The sequence below is a fragment of the Daldinia decipiens genome, assembly GCF_022478715.1.
Source record: "Daldinia decipiens strain CBS 113046 unplaced genomic scaffold F4813scaffold_9, whole genome shotgun sequence".
NCBI lineage: Eukaryota > Fungi > Ascomycota > Sordariomycetes > Xylariales > Hypoxylaceae > Daldinia > Daldinia decipiens.
The window spans coordinates 187574-212641 of NW_026054552.1; the positions used below are offsets into that span (position 1 = coordinate 187574).

Sequence of the window (25068 nt, forward strand, 5' to 3'; positions counted from 1 at the left end):
ATGTACATGCAATACTAACCTCCGTCTAACCGTCGTACATACATACCTTACCTATGCTTGGGATATGCTTGGACACCGCCGTTCGTCCTGACAAGTTTCGCCAATGAGCGTGTTTATCTAAACTAACCCGCTGCGGATACAACAAATCATTTCGTCGTTCTGCCCCTCTTCATAGGTCACTGACAGGTTAATCATTCTTATTCTTCGATTCTATTTGCCGTTTTCTTGCTCATACATTACCGGCACACCTCTCTACAACCCTACCTCAACAGGTAGCCACTCACGACGTACACGCACTTGGACTCTTGGACTATCAGCAGGATTGTCACTTACAACTTGCACATAGCGCCTGCTCCTCAACATCTCCTTGTACGCCACCGTCCTTAAACCGTTCGTCTAGCCTCCGAGCTACTCCTAGCGGCTTAGACGAACTTGGATTATTGGATTTCTCTCCTGGATTCTTTCCCCGAGGCTTATTATAATATAGCACTCCATCGCACACCTACTCAGATCATCTTCATTCCCCCTGTTACTTCTCTAACCAGAGGGCGTCGCATAATAGAGGAACAAACTCCACCGCTAACGTTGGAAAAGTACTCAATTTAAAGTATTTTTGGTATTTTTGGCTGGTCACACCCAACTGCCCTTTTCGAGCGTCTCGCGTTGAGGGCCTTGGCACGCTTCTAGCGGCTCGCCCGTCATATTCTAGAGACAAGCACCCATAGCCGCAAGTGTGCTCCAGGCTTGTTTCCCATCGAATCCCAACCAACCCTTGTCAGCCGAAGTGGTAGTAGCATCCTTTATTAAGAACCGTCCTCTCTTTTTATTTCCCTCCTCTCCGTGTATTGCGGAGGCCGGCACCTAGCAACATGGATCACAATCGGAGCAAGGCAATACGCAACGAACGCAACAATCTTTCGAAGCCGCAGGTTTTCGTCCAACTCGCATTTGGCGTGTCTTGGTCTCAACGGCATACACCACAGACGCATACCATGACTTATATGTCTCGTAACTTGAAGAACGCGAGGGATTCCGGAAACTTCCCTCGCCAAGTACCCCCGCCGAATGCCAACTTCTTAGGTATCCCGGAATCGCGCCAGCAGCGGAGTCGAGAGCACCCAGGTCGACATTATCGTCAACATAATCACGCCCAAGCCCGGGAAGCCGGACGTTCCCGGGGTCAGAATGGTAATCAACCTGGCGAACAGGTAAGGCTCCGGCCAAGGCGGAATTCAGCGAGTGAATCTCGAGCGGAAAGGGGAAGGTCAGCGCCGCCGCTATTTAATGATAGCCCGTGGGACGTTCCTCATGTATCTGCGTCTTTATTCCCACAACGTTCACAGACGGCTGGAGAGCAACCTTGGAGAGCATTGCCTGCAGCACCGAGTCAGTATCGACTTGGTGAAGAAGGGCTACCATGGTCTGCATATGCTTGGCCAGGGGATGTCCAGGACGATGGCGATGGCGATGGCGATGGCGAGGAATTGCCTTTTGAAAATCACCCAACGACCGTCCCTCTCGATACGGAGCGATCTCGCGCCGAGGACCCCGAAAGAGTGAGGGAACTCGAGTCGCTGTCTACGGCCATGATGACGGTGGACAACGGGTTCGAGCATCAATGGTGGTATCAAGGTCCTCGAGAGTCTATGGAACGTTGGTGGACGCAACGAGCCGCAGAGGAGGCGGACGATGCACGGTCGGCCGTGAGCGCCGAGGCGGTGCTATTATCTGACATGGCACCACCGTCGGCCTTGGAACCTGGAGAGGACGACATGCCGAATTTTAATGATATCGTATCGCCGATATCAGAAGCGTCAAGCCCGCCCCCGAATTTCGGCCGTTCTCTCCACAGATCATTAACGACAAGATCGGACGAACTATGGCTAGGAAGTTAAGGGCTGGTCGATGATAGGTACAAAGGAGTTTAGGTTAGAAGAACGGAGCATTGCAGGCGATGCTTGGGCATTGGATATGCTATCAAGCGGGAGGGACTACTACAGAGCATTTGCATACTATTGGGCGTTTGAATTCAGGACCATTAACTACTTTAATAATACTATGAAGGGCATCAAAGTGGAGGATATTCCCACGGATCGCAATGGATTTAGCATGAAGCATTATATGGAAATCTGGTAGCAACCAATGTGCCCAATATTGAGCATTAATTACTTCTTTCTATGGGTTCAATACATACGTCTAATAGCCTTACCACACATCACGACTCCTCCCGCCACGATAAATCGGGAGTGTTTCGTAACCGTTATAGGAGAGTACCTCAACTACATCATATCGTACAAGGCGGGCTTAGCAATCAACATTCATCAACATTCAATAGTAGGTACTACGTATTACGATGCCGGCTGAATGGAGCAGTTCTATTAGGAGTTAAGATAGGCTTTAAGCTATGTGGAGATTTTTATTTTAACATTGCGTCGGTTTTTGTAAAGCGAGACGATTTGCTACGATGATTTAAGGCACGATGCGTAAAACTCCATTATTTGTTACCCAATGCCTGACAGAACCAGGTTAGGTGACAAGCGCCAGCAATGACTTGCTTTCTCAGCTACCTCCTAACCCCTAACCCTTAACCTACATAGGTAGTATTTACCTAGGTAGTTAAGTTGTATAATATAAAAAAGGAGAACAAATACCCCTTTCAAAATACACTACACTTTACACCATACAACGATGAGACCCCTAAATATCGTCTATTTATTCATTAATCATGCGCTCATCAATAAAAAATCTTAGTGGAGCTACTACCAGGGATAGCTTTCACCGAGTTAAGACACGGCGAGATCTGGGGTTAGTCAGTTTACGAATGTTTTGATCCTCGAGACGGGGAATGTAACGTTGAACCTGACCCATCGTCGGGTGCCATCTCCACATACAACACTACACATTCATATATTATGGGGGGGGGATCATCGTGGTAAGTATTGATGTATGGATTGTGACGATTAGACCTGCATACATAAAGGTCTACTTTAACAATCCATCGACAACTTTATCTAAATATAGGATATGATGGCCTGCTTTATGACTTATACCTAATATTTACCTATATAAAATAACAGAAACAACTAATAAACAGCAACAAAAGCAACAACAACAACATCAACAAGGCCGAACTGTACATATGCACATATGCCGCGGCTGTCGTCAGCACGAGTACGAAACATTATACGTCTCCTAGGTACATAGGTATGCATAACAGATATGTATATACACGCCCAAGCCCCTGGAAATATCAAGATCTACAAATTGTCCCAAGGGGGGGGGGGGTCATCGACTTATCGACAGGGTCCCATCCGAGAAGGGACCGACGACGCTGCCGATTCGACGGCGGGCGCTTGTACCCCCATCTGATCCGTAGAGCCGCCAGGGGTAATGCGTCTGCGTCTGTCTCCGCGGTCTATGTATGTATTATTGAAGCCGCGCCCGCGCGCATCCTAGCAAGCTGAACCGGCGTCTTGGAGGTCCAAGACACACCATCATCTGAAACGATCTGTATGCAATCATCAACGTCCAGCGTAGCACCTTTTTTGTACAGCCTTACGTTGTCTGTCCGTCTATCTGTCTGTCTGTCTGTCTGCCTGCCTGCCTGCCTGTCGGCGACACGTAGATGCTTCTCCGCGGTATCATACGAATACAACTTCGGGTAACTAGGTAGGTAGGTAAATCTGAGATTTAGATGAATTGCTGCGCCGCACCGACGTTGTGGTAGATAGGTATACATAGTATGTATCTTGGGTTGACGACTCGTCGCTCGTTACCTTGCCTCGACAATACTACGGTAGTATGCGTGATGCAGGGAAGTAGACTAATAATAATACAACGGTTTGATTTATATATTTAGATCCTACATACATACAGGTAGGTACCTAACCTACGCAAGTCCAGGTTAGATATGTTCCGCCGAGCTCTGGGTGACAGAGGCTGAGGAACAACGTGCCAGCAACGTGCACTTCACATGCAAAATACCCGGGCATTGTATGATCTGCTAGTCGTCGCCTTGTAATACTATATATGTAGGTAGGTAGTAAGGAGCTACTTCGGCAGTCAAGTTTCTTGGTACGGCACAGCATACTTGCGTGCAGGAGTACAGTTTAAAAAAATGATGATAAACTACATCAGCTTCAAGGCTACCTAGGGTTACAACGTACAGTTGAATCAACCGAAGAGGTAGGTACCTAGGTAGGCTATGCAAGCCGTTGCACATAATCACGATTTCCTGGAGCCGGATCCATTTCTCGGCTTTCAGATATCGTCTGAACTACGAAACGTCCCAACTATCAGGCTGTTAAAGCTGCATCGTTTCCTGTATGTGACGATGCATGGGGGTGGTATTGGAGTTCCGTGCCGCACATATAAGGCTATAGACCTACGCACTACTACTACCATCTAATAATCTAATAGTAGTAGAGTGCCATTGTTTCGGCATTCTTTCCGCTCCAATACCCCGTTGGCAAATTAATTTACACACTCCGGATGCAAGCACTCAGCCCCATGCTATTTGGTATCCCTTTTCGACTTATAATCCGTCTATACTACTACACGTGGAGGACTGACAAGCAGATTGGATGAAAGTTCTCTTGAACTGAGCGCTTACTACACTACCCACTTTATGTGGTATGCCTATATTCTTGCTACGCGCGGTGGCGGTGCGAGAGGCATGCTACTTGCTTTACTACCAAGTCATATTATATGATTCCCTACCTAGGTAGATAGACATTACTCTACTACCATAAGGCGCCGTGTATTGTCAAAATTGTTTTGTTCATATTCGTGTACGTCGTCTCAACATAGCAAAGCGCGGCTAACTAGTACTCATCGTGCGAACAAGGCAGAACGAGATACATGACATGTGCCCTGTTCGCGCTCCACCAATGTAACCGTGTATTCCTAGCTAGATTCCCTAGCCAGACATAGCAACATGTAACTCGTCCCAGTTTTTCTCCATCACATCATATCATTGCGACCAACCAACCACACCCACCAACCTAGCCATCTTCCGAAACTTAATCTGTTGATAACCCTGGCTCCTTTTACCTTCCCTTAACTATGCTTTCTGATAGCAGCAGTCGCACGGCCTTGATAAACTCGAATAGGGCACGATAGTTCTTAGTGGCCCATCAAGGCTGAGAAGAAGAGGAAAAAAAAAGGAAAAAGCAATAAACACCCAACCGGAGGGTAGCCGACGCCGCGTATATGCATCCCCCCTCTTCCACAATAGCCCATCAAGGACATCCAGGTATCTCTGAAGAAGCCTTCGCACCCGTCTATCAAATACTTGCATTGCGTATTGCCGCTTGGGAGTAGAGTGAGAGGGAAAAAAATCATGTAAGAAGTGTGATATGGTATCTTTGCATAGCCGTGATTTGGATCGAAAAGAAAAAGAGAACCGAGATGGCCAAAAAGAAGACCAATAGAAACCTGCTGCTACATGCTGACCTCCCGCTCTTCCTGGATAGCTGTCATTTCGCTGCCAACGACACCGCCCCCAAGGAGGGATAGGCTCGGCGGAGGCATCGAAAAGACGCGGGAGTTCGATGGTGTTGTATTAGCGCCGCCGGTGCTGGTAACCACGTTCGAACCTGATGACCTGTTTGCCGTTGTGCTCGCACCTGTCTCGGAAGGCTGTTCGATGACACCCATCTCGTTCGTGGGGACTTCTCTTTGCAGGGGAGAGGAATGCACAGGCGAGTTGGATTTCTTACTTGCACCGTCGCCGTTGCCCCCACGAGAAGAATTTCGTGGAGAGACCCTGCCCGTCTACTACAGGTAAGTAATCCACACGGAGGAACATGGAAAGGGGATTCACCAACCTGCTTTGCCCACCTAAGGCCGCAGCTGTTACACAGATCTCTTTGACCACTCGGGCCCCTCCGCCACTCAGGCGTGTTGCGAGTATGACAGTTAGCACAATCTCGGACGAAGTTCCCAATCCCCTTTCTACGCTTGCGTTTCTTTTTGTTAGAAAGCAGACCGTGGAGCTCCTCAGCTAGTACCCGGTTTACCTTCTCCATTTGTCTCAATTCATACTGCCAACTAGTGCATCTTGTGGTCTTGAGCTCATCAAAAATATTGTCATCCGAGGCGAGAGCCTTATCTTGGTTACCAGGAGCCATGCCGCCACCTGCCGCAGCAGATAGGAGGCCATGACGTTGGTCATCTGGAGTCTGGATACCTTGTGCTACGGCGAAGCTGGACGTTGGCTTAGGTTCCGTAGATGAATGGTTGGTAGAACTCTGTCTAGTAGACAGAGTAGACGAAACCGGCCCAATTGCCCGTGAAGAGGCCTTAACTAACTTCGTCTGGGCAAGCAAAAAGGTTGGCTTCTGCCCCTTAGACGCATCACCGGGATACATAATGGTATGAGCTTGTAAAACCTGGCCTCGACGATTTTGAACCTCGTGTTTGCATGTGACTATACGTCCTCTTCTAGCTTTCTCGATTGAACGCCCGAACTCGGCACGCGATTCCTTACGCATCAATTCCTGGATGCTAGTCCCTACAAGGTTTTCTGGTTGTAAATCTAATAGAGATCGGACATTTGCGGAGACAAATAGAAACATCCCAGATGTAGAGAGCTTTGTCCATAATTCGCTATCACCTATGCCACCGTTAAATTCTAACTCACGTCGACTGAGCGTAAATACCGGACGCTTCCGACCGACAAGAATTATGCATTTCCGACCCTTTCCTTGCTCGACGAATAGTGAACCGTGGCTTTCGAACCAAGTGTAGCCGCTTTGCTTTCTTCGTATGCGAAAGACTATATTCACCGAATTTCCATTGGTAGCATCCTTGAGCTCTCGGGTAACTGGAACGATATCGGAAGGATGAGATATAGATGAAATAGAATTTCCAACGAGCTCGGTGGCATCATATTCGAGTATGCGCTTACAAGACGGTGACAGATAGAGAAATAATCCCTTCAAAGAGAGCACGTGAACGACATCATCGGTATTCTCCAGAAGCATCTTGTCCCAGGATTGCCGGTGCCAGTCAGAGGCAGACCCCTTCGGATTGAATTGCTGCAGTAGCGTAGATACGTCGTCAACCCCTAATGTTTGTCCGTTCTCTGGTTCCCACTGGCTTGAAGACGGCGGCGTCCAAATATACTGTCCGATATCACTGTGCTTGTAGTTGACTTTCATGGTTCCAGGGCCTTGATGCGAGGCGATGGCGTCGGGGCATTCCACCAGATCGATTTGGAACCCAATGATATATCTGATCTCGGAGGTGTCCCATGGGATAGGGATCATGGTTAATAAGTTCAAGAAAGGCTTGCCTCCTTTTCGATAATTTATTAAACTTTGCTGCACTTCCTTGCCTTCAGCAATCTTTTGCTTCAGGTTATAGACGGCTCCATTATCAACGAACTCCCGTTTTGTACCTGCTTCAACTTTGCCGTCCGGGGCTTGGAGGAAACGGCAATTCTGACCAACGATGTCGTGCTGACTGTAACCAGTCAGGTTCTGAAAATTGTCTGAGACGTATATGATTGGACAGTCATTCATCGTAACATCGCAGACGACGAAAGCACAGGACATGTCGACGGCGCCGAGATTGACCTGTGGATTTTTTCGCGTAGCCACAAGCCAAAGGGCCCTTAACATATCAAACCCACTTTTAGAATATATCGTCTTCTCCTTTGGATGTTGAGGATTGATGACGGCTGGGATGGACGGCTGGGAAGGGGGGGCACTTTCTGGCGTTGTTCCTGTTGTAGTCGCTATGGGTGACTCGTACGAGGGCGTAGAGGACACGAGGGTTTGGGGCCGAACCTGCGGAATAGGTTGCGGCGAAATATTGGGCTGAAACCCGTTCATAGTAGTATCAAGGCCGATATTTGTCTGGGTGTTAGTTTGGCTGGGCGAAGCGAATTGTGGTGAATTGGTCATAATGCTATCGTTGCCAGTGTCCACGGGCATACCGGCGCCAGGGTTGTTTGCCATGGCACCAAGAGCACTGCTCTCACTCGACAGGTCCATACTAAAGTCGGCTGGCAACCCATCCATGGAATTTGATGGAAACGGGGTAGACATTGCAGTTGCCGATGAAAACATGTTCATGGAAGGGTCCGCGTTCATCGATTCCATGTTCATATTAGAGAAGGCAATCATGTTCCCTACCATATCGGGGGATAGTGCTGAAAAGTCATTAGCAAGCATGGCTGGGGAGGTGAACCCTGAAGTCCCGTGAAGGGGTATATTGGTGTTAAGGGTAGGAAACCCGTTGTGCATAGCGTCAGCAGAGTTTGACATAGCTCCAAACTGATAGTCCCTAAAGGAGTCATCGCCGCCACCAAACTCCATCATAGACATTCTTCGATCAGCGTCTACTTGGGACATCTGACCTGGAAATTGTTGTGGTAGACTCCGTCGTCGCTCCAGTTCATGAGAATTGCTACAGATCATATCATCGAGAGAATTAGCGCCTACCAAAGACGGATCTGCATTTGTAGCCGTAACAGGGACATGGCTATATTGTGGCTGTTGAGCGGGCTGGTTCAATGAATTCGCAACTAGGCGTCTCTGGTTGCGCTGCAGAGAATGGCGGCGCTGCAGCTCCTCTTGGGAGAGCCGATTGCCGAAGAAGTTGTCCATTTCGACTGCATCTGTTACAACTCTAGTAGAACCTAGGTTGAATATTCGATGGCTACCGTATCACCCGACGCAAGTTCCTCCACAATAAATAGTATAAACTAGGCACGAAATCCGGAATCGATTCGAATAATAAATCGCGGGAGTATCAAAAACATCGGATGATATCGTCGGCGATCAAATTATCATATGCGAAGAGTGCTGGCGTTTGGGGTTGCATTAAGACGTGACTTGTAGGATGTGTCATACGTAGACGGCTGGAAGACGTTGGACGATGTGCTACGAGGGATAACACCGAGACTTGTGCGTCTGGCGTCGATTATGAGGGATAACGAACTTCGCTCGGATAACGCAGGAAGTAGACGAGGTATTCTATAAATGCCGGGATTCTATATAGTCGACTACTATGGCTCCATCGGATGGGCCAAATGTGTATTTGAGGGCGATTCCCAAGATGTTGCCGTGTAGGAAATGGATACTAGATGATGGAAAGCGAGCGGGTATGTTCGAAGGGAACTGCGCGCGCAGTATACAGTAGCTTCGCGGAGACACGAGAACATCGGTCGCTCCCCCGAGAGGGATGGTTCTGAGCAGTTGGTCGGCTTTTCGAGGTCAAAAAAGGCTTATCGCAGCGGAAACATGAATGAATGGGAGAGATTTCGAAAGATGGCATCTAGACGGCATCTAGATGGCCTAGTTTGGCTAGCTCTCTCGTTGAAGGTGGGAGGGTCGAAGATTGAATTCGACCGACAAGGGTCAAGTTAAGAAGTACTATATGTAGGGGCCAAGTAATAAAGTTGCCGATCAAATGGATTTGATCGAGCTAGTGCAGGCGTTTCCTTTCCGTTGGGTCTCATACCGTACTTGGCACCGTCTGATACGGTTGTACCAGAGCGGGGAAAACGGAACGGTCAATAAACCACGCAAAAACGTACCTACCTAGGTACCTTTTAGGTAGGTAGGTATGTACCTAGGTCTTCATTACTCTGTGTAGGTACAGTAAAATGCGACCGTTATATTATGCGGGGTAGTTCCTGGTTGCTTTCTGGGGCAGGTACAAATGTTACCCAGCCTAATAAATTCGTAGGTATCTCCAGATGGTATTTTTGCGAAATTATACAATCTCCATCCAAACGTGAAACCCCGCCTTACCCACAACCCCGGCAACTCATTTACGTACCTACCTTAGGTAGGTATTTTTGAGCAACGGCTGCGGTAGTTCCTGGTGACCAGTGCATAAATTTTAGGTAACGAACATCACATAAAACTTAAGCAAAGAAAGCTTTAAGACACAATTATTACCTGGGCTCTTATCAAAGCACATTGAATAGATGTCTTGTAAAGAGTTGAGACACGTGACTTGAAACCTTACTCCTCTTTAAAAGTACCTAACATATGTATATTTCGTACCTAACCTAACGCATCAGCTAGTGGAGACCGCTAGCACCATTAAGGCTGACTTTGTCACCTTTTAGAACCTTCGAGGTACCCAAGTACTTTCTAATGTGAATACAACGCCTCATCGCCTCATCGCCTCATCGCCTCCCCGGTAAGGTTCGTCATTCATTCTACCATGAAATTGCGACCTCTAATCCGATAATAACCATCATAACCAAATTTAAACACCGCTGGGTTTCGTCTTCTCGAAAGCCATCCGGTTGCCGTATCTTTGGCCTCTCAGAATTTTCTGAATAAACCTCATCTCCTACAGAATGGACGAACGTACAGAGCTCGTCAATCCATTACCTCTGCAGTCGGTCAACGTCCTTATCTCGTAAGTTCCCAGTCTTTAACATCTAAAGTCCCCGCGTTCCCTATTACCTTGTTGCACTTACCATAAATTTCATTTATCATTCCAAGATAAATCAGAGATAGATATAACCGGTTATCGTTACTTGAGGTTTCGTGCTCGTACGGCTGCACGTCAATACCTTTCCTCTTCGCGCCTGACCAACTTCCCTCCTCACTTATTAGTCACTTAACTTCGATAACACACTACTAATATCTATCAGGCTCCCATTTCTGAATTCACAATTAATTAATAAATCACCGGAGTTTACACCCTGCCTCTTTATGCGATAACCTTTCCCCCTTCTGACAATGGCTCTTGACATCACATATGACCAAGACCTTCGTGTGTCGAGAACGCCTCCTATCATGAAAACAACTCCTCGACAACCAGAGCCTAATGGCTCGCGAGTCGTCAAGAAACGGTCATCCCCTCAGCTTGGGGATGGCCTTTGTGATGTCTTCTCAGTTACAATTGATTCTCTTGCTTGGACGGAAGATACCTCCATCTCTTCCGTCGATCATGAGACCAGTAGCTCTGTTTTCACGCCATCAGAAAAGACTTCTACTATTATGTCATCTACGCCTGGTTCGAGCACTGGATCCATCGACTTCGATCTCCGATTGGATTCTTATGATCATATTGAAACACCCAAGCATCCAGCCTCTAGCATTGCGCATTGCGAGTCGTCTCGAGCCACTTCATACACGCCTAGCGGAGTTGAGCAAGCATTGTACACGCCATCTTCAGTATCTCTAGACGTGAGCACCAGCGCGCTTACCAGTCCATCTCCAAAACTACTACAGCTTTCACAAATACTTGACCCTCAGGGATATCTACCTTATGCCACACCTCCTAGGATGCCCAAAGAGCAAACTACTAAGAACCCTCTCATAACCGCGACGACTGTACGAAAGATCGACTCGTGGTTTCATGATGGGAAATTGCCGCTTTTAGAAGCTAAAGACTTAGTTGGGTCATCTCAGTATTTGGATTTATTGGACGCTCTTAATGCACAACAGAAGCCCCACGAAAGAGATCAAGTCAATGTCAACCTGCTGCCTCACATACCACAATACTCAAAACTACCTCTGCCGAATCCTTTATATCGCAATGTTCAGTCAATATCCCCATCGCCGATCGAAATTATGCGTGAACAATTCTATGCGAAGTTGAGGAGTCATACTGATATGAACCATGCTTATTCATCTTTAGAAGCCGAGGCTGACGTGCACATTTTTGTGGATATGTCTAATATCTTCATTGGATTCTGTGAGAGCTATAAGATCTCTAGGCAAATCCCGCTTACTCGTAGGATAAGCATACCTCCATTTTCGTTCAAAACATTGGCACTTGTGATGGAACGAGCAAGGAATGTGCAGAAGAGAGTGCTCGCCGGGTCGATATACGGCGTAGCAAACAATAATCCCCAAACGTCTTGGCCGCCTTACTTTCTAGAGGCAGAACAATTAAACTATAAGATGAATGTTTTTAGTCGTGTTCGAAAGCGCAAGGTCTCACCAAACAAGCCAAAGGGAAGGGGCCGAACACCGACCGAACGCTCTGATGAAGCAGGCGAGATTTCAGAAGATGTTACGTACGAAGTGAGAAACGGAGAGCAGGGTGTAGACGAGAACCTCCATTTGAATATGATGGACAGTATGTGGGACAACATGTCACGCCCTGGCACGATGGTATTGGCCACCGGAGATGCAGCGGAAGCTGAGTTTTCTGGTGGATTCCTGCAATACGCCATTCGCGCTCTCGAAAAGGGATGGAAGCTCGAGCTAGTGACATGGAAGCGACCTCTCTCATCCGCTTGGACCGATCCAAAATTCCTAAAGAAGTATAGGAACCAGTTCAGTATCATCTTCCTAGACGATTTTCTGGAAGAGTTACAGACCGGTCTTCTCGCGTAAGATATCGTCACATTTACGTCTGGCTAGGAAACTACTCCTAGTATGTCGTTGGAGAGATTTTCGGCTCTCTGTTGCGTTCGGCTATTATATTTCGTTGCCTACCTGTATGGCGGGCACATCTCAAAGTCCTTTTTTTCTTTTTCTTTTCACTTCTGGTGCATATATGCATTTAACAAGCAGCATTCGGCGTACTACGGTCATTCGATTCACTACTTGTTTTTCAGACTACTTGATCTCACGATTTTGTGGAATATGTCCTGCCGGGCGAGCTGAAACCATCTCGGAGCGATGATGGAGGTTTGAATTATCTGGAGAATCGTCAAATTCGACGTTCCCACTTATCTGAAGGTCAATATTTGCTTTACGGCCGGAATTATAAAGACTAGACGAGACAACGGCGAAACGACACATAACGACGTGGAAGGTTCCGGATACACAACAAACCTCGGAAGGATAGAGAGAGCTATGTTTTCGCATTCTGAGATCTGGCGTTTTTCACGAATGGGAACAGCTTTTCTAAGTTAGTCCTTGGTGATTGGATCCGGTTTGGTCCTCCGATATACCCTTCACAGCGTGGGGGTTGATTTACGTCACAAACTGTTGACGGGTAAATTAGGTGATAATATAATTCTTTACCGGGACGATCCTACGCATATGTGGAGTTCTGGTTTGCATAGCATTATTTGCATGGATATCTCGAGAGTTGGGAACCCGGCTTAGAGGTGCAGACCGGAAGACAAAGTTGGTGCCTATTTAGGTATTCCTGAGCAGCATATTGGAGCTTAGTTACTTGAGAAGTAATTGGCTTTGTTTTGATAATATGTTTAGTGTAACCCTACGAAGTATTAATGGAAGTGTTACCTTTACAAGGAACACTCTCAAGTTAATACTTATACATCTTGAACGAGGGAAAATACAAGCAGTTTTTGACCGAGGAAAACTGACGTCATGGTGACTATGTTAAATACATGTGTAAATTAAGCTGATACCTAGGTACATAGGTAGGTTCTCTGTAGGTACCTAGGTATGTAGGTACATGTAAGCTTAGGTATGTGCCTAATGCAATATATAACTAATAAAACCGTTCAATCTCACTCAGTCTTACTATAGTTGAAAAGTTAAAGCTGCACTTCTTCATGCCACAACTCGTTTTCTTGCTATTTGACTAATTCTACCTAAGCTTCTTGCTCGATACCTACTTTTTATTGTTTGCATCGCTTATCTCCTAACCTAGACAGTTACCTACCTATCACTACCTACTACCCCTTTGCCGATCGTGATTAACACCGCTTTCCCGAACCCGTGAAATTTAGGGGTGCTCGGGCCCGGCCCGACGGGTACACCCGAACAAACAAGCATGGCGGTAGCCCTTAGTCAACCGCCAAGACACATCATCATTAGCACCGTCGCGTTCATTCTCGTAGCGTGTTTCGTGCTGCTCACGCCGACGCCGCCGCCGCGGTCGACACCATACCATACCCCGGCGTCATCAAGGATCGACCGGTCGTCGCCCGCCGAAGTCAATCGTGTGGCCAACGGGACCCTGGGGTTCGAGAAGATCTTCGTCGTGGGCCTCCCGGAGCGCAGCGATAAGCGCGATGCTATTGCGCTTACGAGCACGCTGACGGGGTTCGCGGTCGATTGGGTCGATGGCGTTAGAGGGGAGTCGGTGCCGGATAAGGCGGTCCCGTTTGGTGCCGATAGGAACAAGTTGTGGGAGACGAACTTGGGGAGTTGGAGGGGACATATGAATGCTATTCGCAGGTACGTCGAGTGAGGGTTTGAGTAAAGGGGGGCGAGTCTCGAATACCCGCGTGTGTCCTTGTACAAAACAAGGGGGGGGGGTACTTATACTAGTACCTAGCCTTCATGTGTTGAGGAGGCTTGGCTAGAGTTGGATGCGACTTGCGAACTATGAGAGATATCTACTGGGAAATCCAGGAAAATAAAACACTATCAGAGAGGATAATTTCGATATGGACTAATAAAGGGGTTGGTATAGTAGCGTCTAGACTAACCTATCGATTATATAGGATCGTGGAAGAAGACCTTGGATCGGCTCTCATCATGGAGGATGACATGGATTGGGACGTACGGCTTAAGCCCCAGCTAGAAAGAATCGCTCAAGGCGCCAGGGCTCTTCTCTCCTCCGCCTCGAATCCCAGCTCTCCCTACGGCGACGATTGGGATCTCATGTGGCTCGGCCACTGCGGCGAAGTCTTCCCCGAGACGCTCGATGAAAACAAGGAGAAACCCGCCGACGACGCTGGCATCCGATACATGTCGCGCAAATTCGTCATCGAGAACGACTCCACGGTGCCTCCCCGAGACAGAGTCACCGGCCTCGTCGACTTCAAAAGCCACCCCGCGTTTACCCGCTGGGTCCACATCACCGGCGCCCCCATCTGCACGTTCGCATACGCGCTTTCGCAGACGGGAGCCCGGAAGGTCCTCCTAGACCTATCCGTCGACCACCTAACCGGGCCTTTCGACAACGCCCTCGCCGGCCTCTGCCGCCGCGCCGTCTCAACGTGGGGCATCCAAGACCCCGCGGAAGCCGGCGACCGCGGGCTCGACGCGAAATGCATCAGCGTAACGCCGCCCGTGTTCTTCCACCACAAGGCCCGCGGTCTTGTGAACGCCGACAGCGACATCCAGACCGTCCAGGACGGGCAGATTCGCGAGAAGGGCAGCACCGAGAATATCGTCTGGAGCGCGAGGAATAATATTAAAAACATGGTTATGGGGACTCAGATGGAGAGTCAGTATGAATAGAAAGGAGTTCGACTGCATATATATATATATATATATATATATATTGGGACGGAATGATACCTACCTCAATTCGAATTATGAGGGCTATAAACGACGGCGTTGGTGGGATTCGGCAAATTGAGAACGTGGCTCCTAGTACAGATAACTCCGAGTACCTGTGGTAACTAATATAAATTATACGGGTTGGAGCCAAGTCTGCTTCTTCTAACTATACCGTATGGGCTAAACAACGTTATCAATTCTATTGTCGAGGATTGATGATATCACGAACACTTATTTAAACCGATTCCTGTTTTGGAGGCATTAACGCCCCAGTTAACTATGCTCTAGAAATTCAACTGACTTTTATGTTTCCCCTTTTCTCTACCAGGTTATCTAACGCCTAGAAAATCATGGAAATTTAGCCACACATACAGGTATCCCGGTGCACAACCCGGGAGTGACAGATTAGGAGGCACCACCACGACCTCCTATGCCTCCCACAGCCAGTGCTTGCACAATATCCGCGCTAATATCGGGTAGCGGCCGACCCCTTTCGGTTGGCTGGCCGATGAACTTGATTTCGGCTAGATATCGCAGATACCTTCCCACGTCGTCCCTGCTAATGCCATAGCCAGAGCTCTCGTCTATACCTGTCCACTTATCGCCATCTGCCTTCAAAATAGCAACAGTGTTCCTGTCATCCAACTCCGGCGCTCTGGTATTGGCCGGAAGGTCATTCATACAGAAATGTGCCAGCGGCATGAGCGCATGCTGCTCTTGGTCCTTCTCGAGGGTACCCGCGGACACGAAGTTCTCTAGTTCCTGCTTCCAGGAATTATAGCTGATTTCTGGAGTTTTGTAGCCGTAGTACTCTAGTATTGATAGATATTCATTCATGCGGAGACGCGGGTGGCCGGTGACGTGAACCACGTGCACTCCGCCTGGAAGAGGATTCAGGGCAGCAGCGACGACCACCCTCGCAACGTGGTTCACGGGGACAGCGTTGACAGTGTTGATGATACGCGGGCGCGCTACTAGCTGTATGCAACCTTTCAGCATTCTGATTAGGAAGTCATCGACGTTGCAGACGCCAGTCTGGTAATCACCAAGAATATATCCAGGCCGGATAACTGAGCCCTGGAGACCTCGTCTTCCGGCCTCTCTGACGAGTTGTTCTGATACCCACTTGGTTTGTCCGTATCCTGTTCCCAACCCGGTACGGCTTCCATTCATGTCATCACTTTCCATTATAGAACCCTCTCCTGTTCTTGTCTGCTCCTCTGACAGTTTGATGTAATAGTCTGTGTCTAGGACACTTGTTGAGCTGACGAAGCAGAAAACCTTTGCCTTCCCTTCATTGCACAGTTTCATCGCATCAATGGTTGATAATACGTTTGACGCCATCATATCCTGGTACTTCCGAATCCAATGGACGGTAGCTCCGTTATGTATCACCACATCAACTTCACGCGATAATTTTTGCCAGGTTAAATTATCAATACCGAGCTGAGGTTTTGATAAGTCGCCCACGACCGCACTTAATCTCTCCTGCCACTCATCTCTCCATAGGGCATATCCTTGAAGAGAGCGGCGAAGCCGTTGTAGGGCTGCCGTTGAATCCTTGGCGCCTCGCACATGTGCGATTAATTTAACCTCACGAGAAGTCCGGTCAAGGATGTCCTTCACAAGGTATGATCCTAAGAATCCAGTTGCTCCCGTAAGAAATATTGTTAAACTTTTAGAGTCGCCGAGACCGCTGAGATCGGCGGTTTGATATTTATCAGCCAGTTGGCCCGTCAGTTCGTCAAGAGACTTCGTGTAAACCGGGGTGGCCTCTTGTGCATCGCTGGTGGTATCGGTACCGTTGGCATCTCGAAGTCTCTTTTCTACGTGAGCGCTGAAACTAGCTAGATCCGGATGCTCGTAGAATGTGCTGATAGAAACGTCTGCTCCAAAACTCTTCCGAATTTCCAAAAGAAGCTGCTGGGCTAACAGGCTGTGTCCACCCAGATCAAAGAAGACGTTTTCTCGTCTAATAGTTTTCGGGTTGAGACCCCGGATGAGATCAGCCCACTTCTGGGCCACCTTCTGCTCCGTCTCCGTCAAGGACTCCCAGCTCTTTAGATCCTCCTCCGAAGCATCTTCAACGCGTTCGGTAACATCTGGGAAAGGAAGATTCGGTTTATCAACCTTACCATTGGGGTTTAAGGGAAGCTTCTCGAGAACTATATATATGCTCGGCACCGAATAGGCCGGTAATCGAGACTTCAAGTGGTCTCGTACCTCGGTTTCCATGCTTCGATATTTCTTCAAGAAGACACGTGTAGGTCCCATCTCAACACCGTCATCTTCGACTTCTTCTATCCCCCGAGCGGCAACCCATCGCCGCCATTCAGCTGCTTCGGGGACTAAGTAGCTTACCAGTGTTGGTTCTTCATTACGATCTCTTCGTACAAGAGTCTTACAGTCTCGGATAAGTGGGTTTTGGCTTAGATTGCTGTCGATATCGTTGAGCTCGATACGGAAGCCGCGAATTTTGACTTGGTCGTCGGCACGACCAGTGCATTCAACATCTCCAGATTCAAGGTAACGTCCTAGATCGCCCGTGCGGTAAAGTCGATCCCTCGGGCCCTTATAGTACTGTCTCCAAGGTTCATTTTTGCTCGCTTTCGCGTCTGCCTCGACCCATTTCCCATTATCTACGAACCAGTTTATTAAGAACTTCTGCTCATTCAAAGATGGGTCCCCAAGATAACCCCTGATAGCAGCATAATTAGTAAAAACATGAGAATGTCGAGGAAATATACTCACTCAGCAAGACCTGCGGCCCGAACGAATATCTCTCCTACTTCGCCAACCTGGCATAATTGGGATCGGTTCTCTCTATCGACAACTAAAAGTTGGACGTTTTGCATTCCTTGACCAGCCGGGACTGTGTCCTTGAGTTTATCTAGAAAATCCGGATCCCTCGCTCGGCTCGGGACTTCAAAATAACTGACGGCTCTCTGGGTCTCCGTAGTGCCGTACATATTAATAATGTTAGCATTCACGGCAAGTTGCCTGAGGGACCGGCATTGCCTCGTTGTTAGAACGTCGCCGACGAAAAATACGTGTTCTAAGCTAGAAAATTCAGCGGTAGCGCCACCAACTAGAATTTGACCCATGGCTGGGGTAAGATGGGTAACGGTAGGCTTCGTTTCACGCATCCACTCAGCAAGTTTCTCATGTTGGATATCCTCTCTAGACGGGACGAGGAGTTGGGCGCCAAGGAATAGTGGTGTAAAAATATCCCTCTGTACGGGGTCGTGAGCTAGACCAGAGAGAAGCGTAAATCGACTCTCGGTTGATAAATTGAAGCGTTCGGCCATCCAGCCAAAATACCTAGTAAGACTATAGTGTCTACCAAGAACCCCTTTTGGTCTTCCTTCACTCCCCGAGGTGAATGACAAGGTAGGATTTGAATCAGGACCTACTATCACATCAGGGGGGGAAGATGCAAGACTTCTAAGGGGCTCGAAGATGTCTTGAGAATCAACCTGGCCTCCAGACAGAGTTCCATCATCAAGAAGACGGAGTTCAGGGACTTGGGCCTTTAGTTGAAGCTCTTGGTCAATATAACCTTGCACCAGATCGGCCAATGGGCCATTCTCATCAGTTGCTCGGCCAATTTTGATCAGAGCACGTGGCTGAGATACCTCAAGGTAGATCTTCTGCCTAGCTGGAGGATAGGCGGGATCCAGGACCGTCATCGTAGCACCAGAAGCCTAATTGGATAATTAGTATTGGCTGAAATTACATGGTAGTCTTCGTATATAGAAGTAAAGCGAATTTAACTAATTATAAAGTGAGTCTAAGTTTAGAAATCAACAACATACCAGGGTACCCATCAAGGCGATGACCAAGTCAACTGAACGGTGGGCCCAGATCATTACTACATCTCCATTGGCAATACCGGCATTGTGAAGGTACCGGGCAAGTGTATTAGAAGCTTCGTAGATCTGACGGTAAGTGAAGCGTCTCTCGGGATGCGTCGAAGACTTTGTTTCCAGCACACAAGTCCTTTCGGGATATTTCTCAGCAGAGGCCCGGAAGCGCTCATGGATTGAACCGACATAACCTGACCAGTCAAGGTCGATTGTCGGGTCAGGTAAGTGGCCCATGACGATAGTATTTCTATATCCAATTCCACACGAAAGTCAAAGTATGAAGGTAGAGATTATTTCATCGTCTCTACGAACATTGAAGTAATCATTGAAATATGGAAATATTAAAAAATCACGTTGGTGGTGGGGTACATGTATTCAAAGTACCAGCTGCTAATGTGCGATGCGTCATAGTACCTTTTACCGTGTAACTCTTCCGAGAGCGGAGCAAGAGGTACCAAAGTACATAACATATTTATGTACAAATTTTGAAGTGCATGTGCATGTGCACGTACCTTATGCATGTACCTAAGTACATAGGTACCTATGTATCCTCCCCCTTTTCCTTAGATTAACTATCACGAGAAATCATACAGATCAATATATAAGAAGATGCCATGGAATTATATTTTCATCTATATACTTTGATGTACTTGAGTGACATGGGTCGGTACCTAGACTTAGAGATACGAATCAAATATCCATATCATTATCAACTGCTCCCTTAAATACAAAAACTGCAGCTTTAACATGGTCATCCAGGTTGATTTCGTTTGTGTACATACCGCCCTCTCTCATTTGGTTTTTCATGCTCTGTATATCTCTCTCTTCTTCGTCTAGACTGTAAAGTCTTCCGAATTGTCTCGTGATATCAACTACCTTCTGGCTTCTTGGCCTACGAATATGGTCGAAGGCTTTCAAAGCCGTGTTGATATTATCTTTCGACTTAACCTCGGCGAAGACTCCCGTGAGCACTGCCGCATCCTCGATGGCTTGGGCGGCACCGTTGCCGGCATGGGGAGCCGTGGCATGTGCCGCATCGCCGACAATAGCAACGTGGCCACGGTGATAGGTGGATGCGTGATCATGATCCAATATTTCCCAATGCTCATTTGGATATTGTTCGAGAAGCTAGAGTACAGTCATGGTTATTCTACGACTCTTGTGGCTAGAGTAATATGATTATACTTTAACTTACTGATACTAGCGAGGTGACTTCAGGACAGAAATCCTTCCATTCGTCTGCATTAAAACCAGCTCTCTCGCGGTTACGTCGCTTGCTATCCCTCTGGTAGCAAGAGATGCTGTATGTCTCTCCTAGATCCACAGGAAGGCCGTTGACATACCCAATAGGCGTGCAGAACATTCGGACCTTCTCGATCGACTCCTTGGGAACTACCTTGTTTGCCTCTACCATTGGGACAAGTACATTGAAGCAATGCCAGTTATCATGATTGACTGCTTCCGCTGTCGGGTGATCAGGGCCTAGGGTGAACTTCCTAGTAATGCTCTTAACGCCGTCGGCGCCAAACACCAAGTCGAATTCCTCAACCGTAGAATCTGCAAAGGTGACAGCAACCTTATACGCATTTGCGCCTATGGTTCCGTTCTCTTCCATGCTTACCGCGCGTTTTCCAAAATAAACACGATGTTCAGGGATGACGTCCTCGAGAAGGCCCTGGATAAAATGTGCCCTATGAATGGTCCTTCTTCCTTTTGCTCTGCCTAACTCTGCCACAAGGGTTCCAGCATTATGCCCGCTCCCAACGATGATCTGAGTTGCCATCTCTATGTTTTCCTCATTGGCCATGAAATGTGACTTTTTGAAATATGTCTTCTTGATCTCCGGTGAAATTGAGTCCATTGCTTTGATGGCATTTCCGTGAAGGGCAATGCCGGCGCCACGAACGCCAACATCTGGATAGGCCTCATAGAGATGTACATCAAGTAACGGGTTGCGGGAGAGCCCGATGGTTAGACAGCATCCCGCGATGCCGGCACCGATCACAGCTACTCGGATTTTGGGGTTTGGGGTTTGAGTTTCCATGTTGACTACTATTGTCGTTTGACGGAAAACAAATCTGATAAGTTCACTTTTCCTTTCCTGCACCAATAAAATTCTGGTGATGTGCGGGAGAAAAAGCCAGCAACATAGGCTTTATATAGATCTCGAATGAATAAAATACCATGAGGATACTGTTCCATGACTGGATAAAACTATTATGAGTGTTAGTGGACAATGCCCTTGTTAGTCAGGAAAGCATTAACCTGGCTCTACGACTTTGCGTCACGGACTTTTTTATCCCTTGTCTTCCCCATTCAGACAAGTTCAGCTCGGTCAAGCAAACCCACACCTCTGTGAGGGGCTGGAAGGATCCGACGAACGCGAACTCATATAGTCATCTGATACCACACAACATGAGGCTCAGAGGCAAGCGCCTTCATCACTTTGGAAGTGAATTTATGGTATTCGGTGGTTAAGCTTGTGAGACGACAGTGATGTTGAATAAAAATACGATTTAGAGTAAAACTGGTTGTTTCCATTCACTACAATCTCTCTCCCTTGATTTGCTGCTAAGAAATCTAATGAGTCGCAGGACTGTGACTACTCCCGAAGGCGTGATATCGCGATTTCTTATATGTCGTAAGCTCCCCTTACATCGATGCATGGTTGCTTTCAGGTCTGGTGTTAAATTCTGAATCAGGAATATCCCCGTTCTGTCTGATGCCGTCTATTTTATCTATGGCTTACAGTTGTGGATTACTAGGTCTCGAAAATTAGGCCATTTCTCATTAAGTGGCAATATTCTTCTTAGCCTCACTGCTCTTCTTATATAAATTGTGAGATGGGTTGAGAGTCTGGGGTTAAACAGCTTTATTCTTAAAGCGGTACCGAGGCATACGCTTGAGCTTACTACACATAGAATTATGGACATTCATCGTCTCTATCATCTCTTTCAACGAGGTTTAATAAAAGAATATGTCACCGGACTGTATCTTATTGTAATGGATCATTCATATTTTATTTGTAACCCTTCAAAGATCTTGTAATCCAGTTTAAATTATACAGGGATGGGGCTTTATTTCTGCCGCCATTACAACCGAGGGAAAAGGCATCCAATGTACCAGGGATCTTACCGAAACCGCCGTATTTATAACGTAATTTCTAATTGCCATCGCTAAAGCACGAACCCAATCAAAAATTATTAACTTTCACACCTTGTTTCTTGCCAAGTTCTCTCTAGACATTCATCTATGAGCTGGTAAGATATTCAACTAACAATGGCAGCACAAACCCAAGCAATCCCGCTTACAGCCCCACAATCCGGGTCCGAGTCGGGCTCAACTCCAGCACCGACCTTACCGCCGATCTCACGGAGAAAACAAGCCTCGGTCCTCATCTCAGCCTTCGTGACCATCGCTCTTACGATAGGGTATAACCAAACCTTTGGTGTCTTTCAAGAGTATTATCTCTCGCCGGATCAGAATATCCTAGTGCCCTCCCCGGCCTCACAGGCTACACCGCCGACAGCACTGCTCGCCTTCGTAGGCACGCTGTGCTATGGGTTGACTTGGGCGGGCGGCATCCTTGTTAATCCTGTGATATCGCGTATCGAGAATGGAACTTGGGCTCTAGCCACGCCTTCGAGTCGACGATGGCGCCGTAGGATCCTGCGTTTCTTAACGCCAAGAACCATCACCATTTCAGGAGTGGTTATGATGTCTGCTGGATTCGCGTTGGCTTCCCTCGCTAGTTCCATGTGGCAGCTCCTGCTTACGCAAGGTTTCCTGGTTGGCCTTGGAATGTCACTCTTATACTTCCCACTCCTCGCACCCGCGCCTGAGTACTTCACTAGCCATCGTGCAACCGCCATGGGCTTTGTAAGTGCTTTATCCGCAATTCTATTTCTATATTCTTTAAAAATAGAGCGTTGCAGTATACCATGCGTCTCTGCATCCCGATGAAAATCATATGCAGCCATTCAGACAATGTGGTATCACCCCTGAAATTCTTGAAGGTATTGCCACTAATTCATAGTACTCCTCCTAGATCCTGGCCGGTGGCGGTACTGGTGGTCTCATACTTTCACCTGTAATCCGCGCACTTCTTAGCTCCCTCGGCGGCCGTTGGACCCTCCGGATTTATGCTATCTTCAATCTGATCGCCGGGCTGCCAGTTGCTTGGGCTGTACCGCGGAGTCGGTTTGCAACAGTCCCAGCTGCAGAAAGACCTGAGAGGCGAAACACCCACGTCTCACGCTCCTTGGCCGTAAAACCTACATTCCTCTTCTCGGTTGTGGCCGCATTTCTCCAGGTTAGTACTCAAGAGACCTCTGTCTTGCCATTGGCACACAACCAATTGAAACTATGGAATAACTTGCCTCTGACATTCATGCTCTAACCCCCCCAACCCTAATTCGTCGCGTCCATCTTTCAAGGTTCCGTAGCTAACCCCTATAGTCGGCCGGTGCCCAACTTCCCCTTTCCTTCATCCCTTCCTATACAGTAATTCTCGGCCAAACCGCATCTAATGGTGCCAATCTCCTCGCCGCCAGCAACGCCATAAATGCCGTGTCCCGCGTCGTCACCGGCTACGCTGGCGACCGCCTCGGTCGACAGAACACACTTTTGTTGACACTTTTCTTTGCTGCATCTAGCGTATTTGCCTTCTGGCTTTCTAGCATTCTCGCAACTGCCTCGTCGTCATTCTCGCTTTGGCTAGCCTTCATTGTGTTCTACAGCATCTCAGCCGGTGGGTATTATGGGCTGTTCCCGGCACTTATTGCCGAAGTCTTCGGGATCCAGCAGTACGCGGCCGTGAACGCGTTCATACTTTTCGTAAGGGGGCTAGGGACTATGTTTGGAAGTCCTGTTGGTGGACAACTGTTGGGAAGTTCGGAACAGGGAACAGGGGCATATGCTAGTATCGCGTATTGGGATGGAGCACTATTGATGGGTGCTACAATATGTTGCGTTGGGGTACGATGGGCTGATGGAAAGGGGAAGGGGTGGAAGTGGATTGCTTAACGTCGACATGACCTGGACATGTACAAAATAGCATTTTGCTACTTGCACACTGCTTAATTAGAACAACCGAGTAGGCTAGACTACAATTATAAATGGAAGATATGATACAGACTAATAGCTTGATTGTGTCTTAACATTTTTAGATCCACGCTCCGAAAACTTCCTAGTGCAACAAAAGAACTGAGAATGTCATCCCCCTTACAGATTATACCCATAGAATGTTTGCCCCTTGGTAGATAATAATACGATAGAAGAGGAATATTCTGTCCCTGACATAGATTGCATGGATTTCCAAGACGGATAGGAACCATACTACAGGATCTACTTACTGCAAGGGACATTGACATATGATTCTATGATATGGTGTGAAGCAGCGTTTAGAAAACGATATTTACCTAATATTTATCAAATTGAAATTATCATAGCATGTTCTAACCCTATAGGTTACGTCAAGCATTCGCTGTGAGCGTTAGTTACATAGTTGAGTCCCAAGTACATAGTAGTGGTAGTAGTAAGGATGTAAGCCCGATCAGAGTCTTGTTCTGCTATTGGATACCATAAGTAAACGCTGTGTCCATAACAGAGGCTCCTGGTGAAAAATTATCATCCGTCGTTGGCCTTGATAGTGCTGGAGATGACAATGTGTACATTTACCATGAAGGGGTAGGACAGGCGTTATCTGACTTATATCGAAGATGGACATATTTTGGAAGAGTACCGTGGCTATGGAGACTGGTTCAAGATCGGGAGCATCGGGCCACTGGATAAGACGCGCTGGGACGTGATATTATCTCCGGACGTATGTCTCTCTGGACCATTCGAGCATGACATGAGTTGTTTTGGGTAACCACCGCATTTCTTGGAGACGCAACCCGTTAATGTGAGTTTAATAGATGACGTTCAACATCCAGAATATACTACGCCATCGGGAAAGTACCTTATGCATGCCGAGTATGTATTCCCGTTTTCAAGCGCCTGGAAAGTAGCCCAGTTCTATATCAGCTGCGTCCATATTAATGTTTAGGTTGGGGGTATGTGTT

General features: G+C 47.6%; 7 protein-coding genes across 7 annotated transcripts; 4 read left to right on the plus strand and 3 right to left on the minus strand.

Annotated features, from left to right (window-relative positions):
- Nucleotides 1-238: 238 nt before the first annotated feature.
- On the plus strand, nucleotides 239-2036 carry F4813DRAFT_333135 (uncharacterized protein). The gene is made up of 2 exons (XM_049241152.1): nucleotides 239-369; nucleotides 488-2036. Exon 2 carries the CDS (start codon nucleotides 870-872, stop codon nucleotides 1893-1895), a length of 1026 nt encoding a protein of 341 aa, XP_049101379.1. The 5' UTR covers nucleotides 239-369; nucleotides 488-869; the 3' UTR covers nucleotides 1896-2036.
- A 2889-nt stretch (nucleotides 2037-4925) lies between these two features.
- On the minus strand, nucleotides 4926-8852 carry F4813DRAFT_333168 (PAS domain-containing protein). The gene is made up of 2 exons (XM_049241153.1): nucleotides 5829-8852; nucleotides 4926-5775 (listed from the first exon to the last, which is right to left on the minus strand). The coding sequence occupies exons 1-2, from the start codon at nucleotides 8613-8615 to the stop codon at nucleotides 5443-5445; spliced, it is 3120 nt and encodes a 1039-aa protein (XP_049101380.1). The 5' UTR covers nucleotides 8616-8852; the 3' UTR covers nucleotides 4926-5442.
- A 1860-nt stretch (nucleotides 8853-10712) lies between these two features.
- F4813DRAFT_379745 (uncharacterized protein) lies at nucleotides 10713-12320 on the plus strand (the record flags this gene model as incomplete). Its single annotated transcript, XM_049245492.1, has 1 exon — nucleotides 10713-12320. The coding sequence occupies one exon, from the start codon at nucleotides 10713-10715 to the stop codon at nucleotides 12318-12320; it is 1608 nt and encodes a 535-aa protein (XP_049101381.1).
- Nucleotides 12321-13374: 1054 nt separating this feature from the next.
- On the plus strand, nucleotides 13375-15319 carry F4813DRAFT_333213 (glycosyltransferase family 25 protein). Its single transcript, XM_049241154.1, has 2 exons — nucleotides 13375-14084; nucleotides 14354-15319. Exons 1-2 carry the CDS (start codon nucleotides 13678-13680, stop codon nucleotides 15093-15095), a joined length of 1149 nt encoding a protein of 382 aa, XP_049101382.1. The 5' UTR covers nucleotides 13375-13677; the 3' UTR covers nucleotides 15096-15319.
- On the minus strand, nucleotides 15115-19360 carry F4813DRAFT_352906 (large subunit of L-aminoadipate-semialdehyde dehydrogenase). Its single transcript, XM_049242561.1, has 3 exons — nucleotides 18953-19360; nucleotides 17889-18841; nucleotides 15115-17835 (listed from the first exon to the last, which is right to left on the minus strand). Exons 1-3 carry the CDS (start codon nucleotides 19235-19237, stop codon nucleotides 15543-15545), a joined length of 3531 nt encoding a protein of 1176 aa, XP_049101383.1. The 5' UTR covers nucleotides 19238-19360; the 3' UTR covers nucleotides 15115-15542.
- A 306-nt stretch (nucleotides 19361-19666) lies between these two features.
- On the minus strand, nucleotides 19667-21271 carry F4813DRAFT_352907 (FAD/NAD(P)-binding domain-containing protein). Its single transcript, XM_049242562.1, has 2 exons — nucleotides 20199-21271; nucleotides 19667-20131 (listed from the first exon to the last, which is right to left on the minus strand). Exons 1-2 carry the CDS (start codon nucleotides 21045-21047, stop codon nucleotides 19694-19696), a joined length of 1287 nt encoding a protein of 428 aa, XP_049101384.1. The 5' UTR covers nucleotides 21048-21271; the 3' UTR covers nucleotides 19667-19693.
- Nucleotides 21272-21937: 666 nt separating this feature from the next.
- F4813DRAFT_352909 (MFS general substrate transporter) lies at nucleotides 21938-24139 on the plus strand. The gene is made up of 3 exons (XM_049242563.1): nucleotides 21938-22882; nucleotides 23052-23315; nucleotides 23462-24139. Exons 1-3 carry the CDS (start codon nucleotides 22283-22285, stop codon nucleotides 24026-24028), a joined length of 1431 nt encoding a protein of 476 aa, XP_049101385.1. The 5' UTR covers nucleotides 21938-22282; the 3' UTR covers nucleotides 24029-24139.
- Nucleotides 24140-25068: the final 929 nt, after the last annotated feature.